The following is an 11,623-nucleotide window of genomic DNA, read 5'->3' on the forward strand; positions in this document are numbered from 1 at the left end:
CGAGGGATATGCCGGTCGTCCGGTGGTCGGAGAAGATTGAGCAGCAGCTGCAGCACAGCAACTCCGGTGGTCGGTGGTCACAACTGGTCGGAGGTTGATGAGGGGCGCATCACAGCAACGCCTCAGTACCTTGAGCGTGCGCCTCGCCTCTGAGGCGTACGCTTCAGGTACTGAGGCGTACGCTTCAGGTACTGAGGCGTACGCCTCTCACAACACTGGTTAAATCTCACTAAAACTGAAATTTGCATGATATTTTCATCCAAATCACGAATTTCGCACAAATAGAAAAGAACTGCACATAATTTGACTTGAATCTTTAAATAATAAAGAAAAAACTAACAAGAAAATTAATCACCCATCCTTTCAATGGACATAACCCCCAATATGACTCACAGAAACCCCTTATTTCTCATCCAATCGCAATAACCAACCCCCAATAATAACCCACAGAAACCCCTTCTTCCCAATCAAATCAGACTAAACAAATGTGAAGAGTCGACAGATTGTTAAAAATAAATAAAAATAAGAGATAGAAATGGCATGCCTGTCAATCTTTTGACAGGCAAATATTTCTGTTAGCTTCACATTTCCACAAGCCAGCACTTTTATTTCAGCATATACATACCAGACCTCCCTTGCAAGTAAAGAAAAAGGGAAAGTCCCGGCAAGAATCACTAGTGAGAGAACAACATTACAGGTTTCGTCGGTTGGATCCTTTTTAAAAGTTGGGAATCAGAGAAGCAAGCGCGTCTCTGCTTGCTGCTGCCTGAGCTGATGCTTGGCCTGCTGCTGTGACCAGTGAGAGTGAGCAGAGAGCACCCGGTCCAGCAGCTCCTGCGGTACAGGCTCCCCCCTCCTCTGCTGAGGGGAGATCCTCGCCGTGTGCACCAGAGTCTTCCATTTGTCCTGCAAAACAAACATTCGATATATCATCACCACACAACCACTTCGAAAGCCATGGCGTTTTCATGAAACTGGGAAATCTATGTCACAGAGATACGGACACGAACCGTTAACTCGCGAGACAGGGGCACTAGTTCGAGAGACATGAGACCACTTTTTTTTTTTTGGTAAATAAGATACACAGACACGGTATTTTTTATATTATACTTGATTAGAGATAACTAAAATATGTTTACCAACCAAATATGTTTAAGAGTATGAACTAAGTTTTTAATGGGTTATTTATTTTTTCAAAAATTTCACTGCAATCTAAACGCTTGGTTTTATAAAACAGACTCTTGGATCATCCAATTTCCATGTATAAGAATCTTTTAAAGGTTAAAAATCAATGGCTTAGAATTTTCATAAATATTCAAGCATAAAAAATCGCATTTCTTGATCAGTTTACAATGATCCAACAGTAGATTCTTAGCAAAATGTACCATGCTGAATGGTAAGATTTGCAAAAAAAGCCCTATGAAAATCTCAATTCTTACCAGCAAACATATTTGATTGATAAACGTATTTAAGTTTCCCATATCTCTTGAAGTTATTTTTTCAGAGTAGATAGTTTGTGCGTGTCATGAGAATGAAACGCGTCGCATCCTCGTGTCACATTGCAAAAAAAGGTGCGTCCCTGTCACATAGCTGGGTATCTGACTCAGGTAGCAGGTAGTGCTGAGTGACTTTTGGGTTACTTCGATTGGTTGGTGGACATACGTAGAAGCACAAGAATGGGAGAACGGATCAGGTACAAGGGGACTTGGACAGAAAACCATCCAAGGCACCTTGGATTCCGTCCCTCGATGGAGATGATGAACGGTACCCAAAACCCATCAAATAAGATGGCCTCCATGTAGATGGTCCCCACAAAAAAAATTTGAGCCATATATTTTGGTAGATGAACGGCTGAAATTCGTCCAAAGGAGTTCAACACCCCCATATGCTTATACGGCAATTTCTTTGACAACCCAACATTACCTGTCAGTTCATTTGGCTATGCGTAACCTAGAAACCAGGTGACACATTTTGCAACCTAGCCAAGCAAACTAAGTTCAACCGTGACTCTTACCAGAAACCCCAACCACCCTTATGGCCTTATCTGTTTCCTGTTTTTTCTTTCTTTCCCTCGACCACGTGATTAGTAGGGGTACCAGCGGGTTGGGTTTATCTGGATCCGACTCATACCGAACCTATAGGGTTAAATAAGAAGACCCAATTAAAACCTGAGTCGGGACCTGAAAGTACGATAAGCCAGCACCTAGACGGTTTCTCCGAGTAAAAAAAAAACTTCTCTAAAAAGACAGACACGTACCTGTACGTCTCTTCTTTCTTAACATCTTATCTTTTTATTCAAAAACCTAACTGGAAAACACCGTTACTAAGAGACAGGTGGGCCTCGGAACAGATCCGAGTTTTAAAAGGATTTTTTTTTTAATGGGAAAACCATTGTGTTGGTTTGAGCAAGATTACGTGAAGTGGGGAGGAAGAAAGGGTGAAGAAAAAATAAAAATAAAAGGACGCAACGGAACCGAAAAGCAACTAACCTTCAAATCGACATACGTGCGATGCTTTGCGTCGTCAAACGCTAGCAGCTTTACATCTCTCCATCTGAAAAGGATGAATCAAAAGAAACTCCAATAAGAACATAACACGGCAAGCATTCGCGGTAGGAACCCAGCGATAGGGATGGCAGTGGGGGCGGGGGACAAGGTCTCCGCTTCTGCCCCGTCTAGGGATGGCAGTGGACCGGTGAAAGCGGGGCCCCTCCCCGCCTCGCCCCGTTTGGACCGGGGATGAAGGGTATGAAACCGGGATGGAGGCGGGGACGAAGGTTAAAATCCATCCCCGTCCGGGGGTGGAGGCGGGGATGGACGTGCACTTTTCCCCGCCCCGACCACTTTTCCCTGCAATATCCCCGCCCCGCCTCATCCCTGTTTGAACCGAGGATGGAGGACATGAAACGGGGGTGGAGCATAAAATCCATCCCCGCCAGGGAGGCGGGGTGGAGGATGAAATCTTGAGGCGGCTGCCCCACTGCCATCCCTAGCCCTGTCTCAAAATTCTGCCTTTCATCCCTGCACGGGTCTTGATTTTAACCTTAATCCCCGGTCCAAATAGGGTGAGGCGAGATTGGCCTGTTTCTCCTCGGTCCACTGCCATCCCTAAAAAATGATGGGGAACGGGGCGGGGCGGGGTGAGGCAAGGCGGGGATTGGAGACGGGTATGGGGCAAGGCAGGGGAAAGCGTAAGTCCAGCCCTGTTTCATGTCCTCCATCCCCGGTCCAAATGAGGCATGGCGGGGCGGAGCTCCATTTTCCCCCCTGTCCATTGCCATCCCTACCCAGCGAGCCACGGCCAAGTTTTGCTAGAGATCTTGGCTCGGGCCAAGTCCCTCATCCACACCTCTTTTCGTACTTGAGATCTTTTCGGACTTGAGGGTCAGTAAAGAAGAGAAGGGCATAAAAACTAGCATTTGGTAAAGCACACACCTCCCAGTTCCAATCTTCTCTACTGCCTCCACCAACGCTTCTACTTCTGAAACAGAGAAGGGCCGCCGGGTTCGCCGTTGCACCAGCTTGGCACGGTGCGGCTTGCGGTGCAGCGGCACAACTGCCAAGGACTCTATACTTATGGTTGGTACGGTGATCAATGCCCTGGAATTCGGCATCGCCTTCTCCAGTGAGAGATCAGAAGGGGACATGCTCTGATCATAGTTGCTCTCCCCCCAGTTGCTGCTATCAGGCATTAAAGGTCCAACAGCAGTGAGCCCATTTGGGCCCATATCTGAATTATCGGATAATGGGTTGCACCTGCAGGGACATCGAATAGTCCAAGAAAAAACCAAACATGAGAATTCAACTTCAGTCCATATCAATTCTAGTAATGCATATATTTGCAATATCCAAGTATACCGATTATCTGCACAAAGACCAAGCTAAGGAAAAACAGAGAGCTATCACAATTGCAGTAAGACTCAATTGTTCCTGGCAGGATACATTTGGTGAATATGAGAATACTGCCATCTTTTTATGAAGTTTTTCAATATGACTAGCATATAAAGGGATAGGTACCGGAGTGAAAAGGAGTAACCATGTTGACATAGGTACCTGTTTAATGGCACAGTTTCGTGGGAAGAGAGTGGGGGGCAAGGATCTTTTGAAGATGGCTTTGGAGTATCAACAGTGTTGTTAGGTTCCAGCAAGAAACCTACATCATCATCATCATCAAGCTTGCTGCTATAGGGGATCCCTGTCTGGAGTAGCGTTTTGGTGTCGTCACAGATTTTACTCCCTTGCAGTAGAACGCTGACTCTTAGCCCATCTCCAAGCATGGATGTAACAGCCTCCATTACAGCCCTCTGAAAATGAATTGCCAGCCAGCTTAGTAGAACAGTCAAATATTTGCTCGGCATGATAACATTACGGTGGAATTTCAGGTGCATAATGCAAGAGAAGACTACCAAGAAGACTGGTATTGCAGTGGGGACGGAAAACTTTTCACTTATTAAAAGAAATACTTGTGGTTGCCTAACAAATAGGCTTCTTTGCTCGCATTTAAAGTATCAGAATACAATGGAAGAAACATTGGCTAGATCAAGGCCACACTAATAGGAAAACCAAATGAAGAGCACTTCAGAAGAAAGATAAATAACAGAACTAATGAATTCCCTGCTGCATCTTTCATTTAATGACAATGTTGGAAACATGTAACTAGTTTTATACACTGATGAGTGATGAAGGATTAGACAAAAAACTCACTTTCAGTGTCCCAATAGTTGCAGTTTCAGGCATCTCAATGAAGAGTTCGGGAACCTTGAATGATTTGATACTCAGCTTCACTGCTCAGTTTAACACCCACCAAAAGGAAAACAATACAAGAATCATTACATTCAGCATCAAAATAGTGATGGAAGAATAAAGCATAATAAATGGATGGTCGGCCTACCTTTTGCGTCAGTACACTTCATAGGTGGTTTTATATTTTTCATTGGAGAAGATGCCCGACTGGCTGCACATGACAGCTTTGAAGCTTTTAGAAACATAACAGCAAAATTAAAACAAAAGCCAGTCATTGATTCGACTAATACCTTGATTCATCCTTGCAGCAGGGCCACAATCCTCATCGCACACACATTTCTCTGGTGAATTAGAAACACCTTCACTGTCAGCCCCACCATCAGCAACAAAACTCTGATGAAACAATCTTCTCCTCTTGACAGGAGAACTCCTTTGACTTCTTTGTCGTTTATAATTAGTTGTCTTATTGTGGAATGTAGGTTTCGTTTCAACATCTGAAGAGCAGTACAGACAATTAGTATAAACAGAAAGATATAAGTGATTCAAGTGGAGAAAATATTAATTCAGAGTTGTCTCTTCAACCACATCTTAAACACACATAAGTTACATAACCACAAAACTCTAAAGGAAGATTACGAAACTCGCAAACAACTCTAAGAGTATCCAGTGTACCGTTAATAGAGGGGCTCCCATCTTTTAATACAGCAGGAGCCACTTTCCGCAGCTTAGAGGAAAGTAACTTTCTGATTTTCATTTCTCCAAGGTGTGGAGGTCGATAAGCTTTTAGAGCTATATTGCTAGGTTGACTACACCCACAAGAGTTATCGTCATCATCTTTACCAACTATTTTTACATCCTCCCAATAAACAGGAAGGGAACTACAAGGTATCCTTCCAACAAATAAAGGGACCTCATCGCTACTATCTGAACTAACTAATGGAGGAGGCTTTGTCTCCACATCCATAGGCTCTTCCAAACTGCATATATCGGATGCGGGCTCCTTTAAGAGGCCCCCGACCCTCTGCTGATCATCTTCCATGTGTCCACTGATTTCATTCCCCCTTTTCAATTCACGAGATTTCATGGACACAGGGTTGCTTTTAATTTCATCGCATTTTCCTTGAAGCATGTCTGCCTCAAGTTTGCATCTTTCTTGTGCTCCAGAGAAGCCTCCCAAGCCATTACTTCCTGCTTCAAACACTGAATTGCCATAACAAGAAGCCTGCGGTGAGCTATCACACTTGGTGATTATTGAAACAGATCCTGAAGCATCATCATTATGAGCATGTGAATCCTCCTCCAGGTTATAGTTCTGGTCCTGACAAAGCGGCCAACGTAGACCACTTTTAGATGCTATGGGGCCCTCATCAGAGCTTCCTTGATCACATACTTCCAGTTTAAATAGCTTCACATCATCCTGCAACTCCTGCTTAACGGGTTCACTTGAAACAGAAAGGGAACTGTCTAAAACGGTAAGAGCCCAACCAGCTCTCTTCATATAATGGGCTTCACTATATTTGAATGGCTTAGTACATTCTGTGGTTTTTCCAACTGAAGAATCACGATTAGCAGGCGATGTTTCGTTCTCACATAATAACTTGCCAGCAACAGTAGCCAGTAATTCAAAAGCAGACATCTGATTGTCACTGACTTTTTTTCTGGACGAGCCCTTCCCCTAAATAAAGATTAGAACAAGGATGCAGTTAAAAAGACATTCGAGTACACAATTAAATGAAATATAACGGAATTAATTGAATGCCTGGGAATATACCCTAGCTGATCTCGTAGCTCGGGGCACTGCCTGGTCACCATTGAATCCATAGACCAACCTTTTCTGCATTACTATTTCTTACAACACCGAGGGGAAATTCAGCAAGTAAGTATCAAATTCATCATTGGAGTCATCCACAAAAGCAGTCTGAAAATCTAGAAAATCAGCAATACATTTGATTTACAATCCACGACCCATCATGGAAAAGTGGACACGGTAAGCACAAGGCCCTGCCATACAGTTGAAACAATCAGTGCCCACGTTCAGGTGCCTTGCAAGAACAAGTGCGTCTGTGCATGCAACAAAACTAGATCCAAAATAAAGCAATAAACCTACAACTAACATCCGGATACTTGGAAATGAAAACTGTTTGAAAACAAAAATTTTGCCTGTCATTGCGCCCTGTAATGCACCAATTTTCCTGTCGGATGGACATTTTTCAACACAATGAAAACACCATTGTTTGAACATGTTGAAAACCATCCATCTGAGAGATGGAACAGAGATTACATTGAAAACCTCAATCGAGGTTTAGAAATAGACCAAAATAAGCTTCGAGAGAGGTTCCTAATGCCCTTCTAAATTTGCAGGATAATCATTCGCAATTGTGCAGCAGTGCTCAATAAGACCAGAAACGCAAATAAACGGCATTTTACGAATATCCCACAAAAGAAATGAAACAGAACAGCTACAACCCCACAGAAGAAAGACAAAGTTAAGAACTTTCTTTCTGAGAGCGAGTGCCTGAAACATGACATGATGTCTTACTTTCAAGAATTAAAAATAAAAAGCAAAGGAGAGAAAAGTGTAAAACTCCAAACAATAATTTAATTGAACAAGGTCAAGAATTAAATAAAGGCGAACCATCAAAAACCAAAAACCATATATATAAGCTCCAAACAACAATTTAATTGAACAATCTCAAAAATCAAATAAAGACGAACCATCAAAAACCAATGACTAGAATATATATATATATATAGTCACAAATGTCGGTATCGGCTATATCTCGGCGAGGCTATTTCTTGCGATATTATAGGTTTGGTGATAAATCTCCCGAAAATCTTGGGTCTTAAAAATATAAAAATAACAAAAATAAGTAGGAAAATACATAAATAATAAAAGAAATAAGTAAAAAATGTAAAAGAAAGAATTAAGCATATTTAAAATGTAAAAAAATAAATAAAAACAGTGAAACTAATTGATAATATCGTATTGATATGTTCAAAATATCGCAATATTTTACCTATATTATCGTTTGTTGAATTTACAGCGACAATATTGCGATATTTTGAAGATATCTCCGGTATATATATATATATATATATATATATATATATATATATATATATATATATATATATAGAGAGAGAGAGAGAGAGAGAGAGAGTTGCTCATGAAAAAACCAATTAAAAATTAAAACTTTTGTCCTCAGAAAAATTATTTCCTCATTACATATAAAGAAGCTTAAAAATAACCGACTAAAATTTAAAACTTTGATGAATTTCTAAATTTAAAAAATGAATCAAAAGCAGCTAAGATCTTACATTTTGGCCTCAGAACAGATGTTTTCTCATTATTAATCGAGATGGAGAAATGGCACGCTCTCTTAAAAATTGGAAAACCCTGCAAAAGAATACACAAATTTCATAATCAGAATCGAGAAATCTGAAAAACAAACAAGAAAAAACAGGAACTCCTCAAGAGATGAGGGAAATCCGTAAATGGAATCAAAAGAAAACCTGAGATCTAAAACCCAAAGCGAGACAAATCTCCGTGAAATTCAAGATTCAGAGAGTAGATCTCATATGTTCACGAAAATTTGTTCATAAATACAGAAATAAATGTTGAAGGAAATAAAAGAAAACAGATTCGAAAAAAGGACAAACTCAAACTCGAAAGGATCCTTTATTATTATCGAAGAATGATGGCAAAAGGAATTGCTCGAGAACGATCTTCGATAATTAAAGCACAATTAGACAAAGTTTTTGAGGAAAACACAGATCAACCACACAGAAGGGCACATTAAAGCGCGAAAGATCGAATCGGATCGTCCAAATGGAAAATTCCACCACAAAACGGGAATTTTTTCAAAATAAATCAAAATCGCTCAACAAAAACCTCAAGATGGATAAACATACAGAAATCCTAACCGATCGAATTCTGGAAAACTAAACATTCCAGGGAGATAAATTCACAACCTAACCTCCGCAAAATTCCATCTTTGAGAATTTCCGTCGTACAGAGAGATCCATGGCGGAAAACCATAATTCCGGCGACAGAGGCTCGTAGGTGCCGGATAACAAGCGTTTGGTTCCCGGATAACGAGAATTCCAATGAGAAACAGATCGGAAATTGGTGAAGATGACGCTTTCTCTCTTCGACAAAACCCTGAAAGCAAATTCTCTCCACCCTTTTTTCCTTAAACCCCAACTCTTATACCTTTGACCCCTCCAACCGGCTAGTCCGGTGGGAAGCCCGGGACAACCGGCCACTCCCCGTTGTCCACACCAACCGGACCACTTCCTCGGGGTTGATCCCATCCTGCATTGAGCTGATAGATTAGTGCCACGTGGCAATATCTTTTCATCCTACGGTATGTACGCGGTCCCATGTCGAGGTGCTCCTGCCCCCTACTCGAGAGCAGATCAGGTGATCCGTCAAATTATTTTAAAAAAGTGATTTAAAATCTTCACCGTCCATTGCTTCATCCAACAAGGACCTCATCTCCTTGTGTACATTGTGGAGGGTGAGGATGCCAAATCATTTTTTTACTGATTTCACTTGATCTGATCTCTCGGTTCTTTGCAGTTAAAACGAGAGTAGTTAACGTTTTTGTAATTTTTTTACGAGTAAATAGAATAGGATAATTACGAAATTGATCTCGTATGAAATGACGATAGTACCCTTATGCCACAGCTGCTTGGTCCACGGCTTTGGCCTCTGTGTTCCAAGCCACACTTTAACTCGACTAAGTCAGAGCCGGCTTCGTCTAACAGTGGTTTTCAGGCATAGATAGATGAAACGGGCTCAGGTTCATTGAAGCCGTGGTCTTCTCATCTCTTGATCGGCTACGGAACTCTCCCGAATTCGAGCCTCACCGCGGTCACACTGCATTGACTGCAAGCATCGAACCCGTGAGCCGAGCCCATCCTTGTTAGACTCACCAAGTCAAACAGCGTTCTGGTTGAGCGAGCCGTGCAACTAAGTCGTGGGCATAGACCCATCACGAGCCGAAGGCTCCCAAGCTGCTTTTAGAGCCAGCTCATTTTCACCCAACGCGAATGGAGACAACTCTGAATCTGTCCTTCCCAGAAGATGGGGGGCAATTGATGTCATTGTACTCCAGCGCAAACAAAATGTCAGAAGGATGAACCCCGTTCAGGTATCAGACAATCCCGACCGTCCATAGAACGAAACTCTTGATCTGAGCCGTTGACAATTTCCCAGAAATGAAATACTTTAAATCGGGAAGGAATTTTCGTGGGTTTTCGTTTCATGAGATTTTCAGAGAAAAAAATGTTTTCCTTAACGAAGAGGAACCCAAGCCTGATGCAATGAGATCCAAGGCGACCCGACGCGACACGACACGTCTCGGAACAGTTAACCCATCCGAATCGTCTGCTGTTGAACGAAGCATGGTTTTAAAACCCAGTGACTCGTCACTCTGCTCATCCTTGACTCGTGACTCAGCCATGTCAACCGGTCATATTAATTTTATATTTTATATAAAATATATGTATATACTATCTATATTTTATAGTAGTTTACCAATATCATATAATAATGTGTTATATGATATTTTTATAAAATATGTAATGTATAATTTTATTAATACATGTATAATTATATTTGTATATATAATATATATATAATATTTATAATATATATATATATATGACTTGCTCAAACCCAGTAACTGAGCTATCTGGGCCAAGTCAACCAAGTCACTGGGTTGACAGGATGAGTTTTTAAACTATGGAAGGAAGAGGCTCTTTGTGTATGGAAATTCAATATTCATTTTAGAACAATAATTATAGATCCTTATATATAAAAACTTAAATATTAAATATAACTTCAAATTTTAAATATAATGTATTGAATGTCAATTTGTTTGAACAAAAATTGTGAGTAAATATGAAATATAAGTAATAAAGATAAAAAAAAGGTAAAAGTTAAGGGACATAATTGACATTGTTCATAAAGTGTCGCGATATGTCTGATGTAGTGTCGTGTCGTGTCGACCCAGGACACTCATGCTAAGTGAATTGTTCATGTGACCTAAAAGTTGAGCCCAAAAAGTTGTTAGTATCGGAATCGGGCCCTGAATCAGTCGGCCACCAATTCAGCTGTATCGGCCAATACCGATACTCCGCTGAATCGTTCTATATGTTAAGAAAATAAAAAAAATGTGTGAATCATAACATGACATGTGTTAAAACCATTAAAATAGTATTAAAATAAGAAAATTTTAGTTGTTAGTATTTTTGGTTTTTATTTAAAAAATAGCCGATTCAGGGTGAAGCATATCAAAATTCTGCCTGATACAATGTGTATCGTATCGGGCCGATACGCACCGATGCTGATAAGTCATAACATTGCCTAAAACAAAACAAACGCAGACAAAGCCACCATGCCAGACTCATGATCCGACCCAGCATAGAGTATACGCCTCTAAAACGAGCCAGGGCTTACCTTCAAGGCTCGGACCTAAGTCCGCAAAACCGAACCCACCCGCTACCCACAAACCATTCTCCCGGCAGGGACTCAGACGTACTTTCTAAAAATACAAAGGGCAAAGAAAGGAGAATCGCGTGCCACGTAATGACAAATGCATGAGCGCCACGTAGGCGAAAAGGGTTCTCTTTCGGGCAATATTATCCTAATTTCCCAAATTAAAAAAATCGTTGATTTATTTTGGCCAAGAAAAAAACAAAAGGAATCCCAATTAAAAAAAAAAGGTGGCGTACTGATAGTGACGGGGCAAAGAGGTGGGGGCGTCGGTGGTGATGACGTGGCAGGGGTGAAAGCCACGAGGTTCGACGACGTTAGTTACGGTCCTACGGATAGGAGTGTCAATGGGTCGGGTTTACCCGGGCCCAACCCGTTC

The 11,623-nt window shown here is 41.3% G+C and overlaps 1 protein-coding gene across 4 annotated transcripts; it reads right to left on the reverse strand.

Moving 5' to 3' along the window:
• Positions 1–528: 528 nt before the first annotated feature.
• On the reverse strand, positions 529–8,929 carry LOC149828255 (telomere repeat-binding protein 3-like). 4 transcript variants are annotated; one of them, XM_090017476.1, is made up of 11 exons: positions 8,720–8,929; positions 8,061–8,139; positions 6,514–6,743; positions 5,415–6,417; positions 5,033–5,236; positions 4,891–4,953; positions 4,704–4,783; positions 4,053–4,303; positions 3,435–3,755; positions 2,490–2,553; positions 529–906 (listed from the first exon to the last, which is right to left on the reverse strand). In XM_090017476.1, the coding sequence occupies exons 3-11, from the start codon at positions 6,580–6,582 to the stop codon at positions 733–735; spliced, it is 2,229 nt and encodes a 742-aa protein (XP_089873602.1). In that variant the 5' UTR covers positions 6,583–6,743; positions 8,061–8,139; positions 8,720–8,929; the 3' UTR covers positions 529–732. The 4 variants fall into 4 exon arrangements, with proteins under 4 accessions (XP_089873602.1, XP_089873603.1, XP_089873604.1 ...); XM_090017477.1 differs by having other exon boundaries at positions 8,715–8,929; XM_090017478.1 differs by lacking the exon at positions 8,061–8,139 and having other exon boundaries at positions 8,715–8,929.
• Between the last annotated feature and the right edge of the window lie 2,694 nt (positions 8,930–11,623).

The sequence above is a fragment of the Nuphar pumila genome, chromosome 9 (genome assembly GCF_984573655.1).
Source record: "Nuphar pumila chromosome 9, dmNupPumi1.hap1.1, whole genome shotgun sequence".
Classification (NCBI taxonomy): Eukaryota; Viridiplantae; Streptophyta; class Magnoliopsida; order Nymphaeales; family Nymphaeaceae; genus Nuphar; species Nuphar pumila.

Coding starts and splice junctions, on each gene's coding strand:
- LOC149828255 (XM_090017476.1), bottom strand. CDS start 6,582: ATGCAGAAAAGGTTGGTCTATGGATTCAATGGTGACCAGGCAGTGCCC. Junction 5,237..5,414: donor TGGGAGCCCCTCTATTAACG/GTACACTGGATA, acceptor ACTGCTCTTCAG/ATGTTGAAACGAAACCTACA. Junction 907..2,489: donor GCACGTATGTCGATTTGAAG/GTTAGTTGCTTT, acceptor TTTGTTTTGCAG/GACAAATGGAAGACTCTGGT.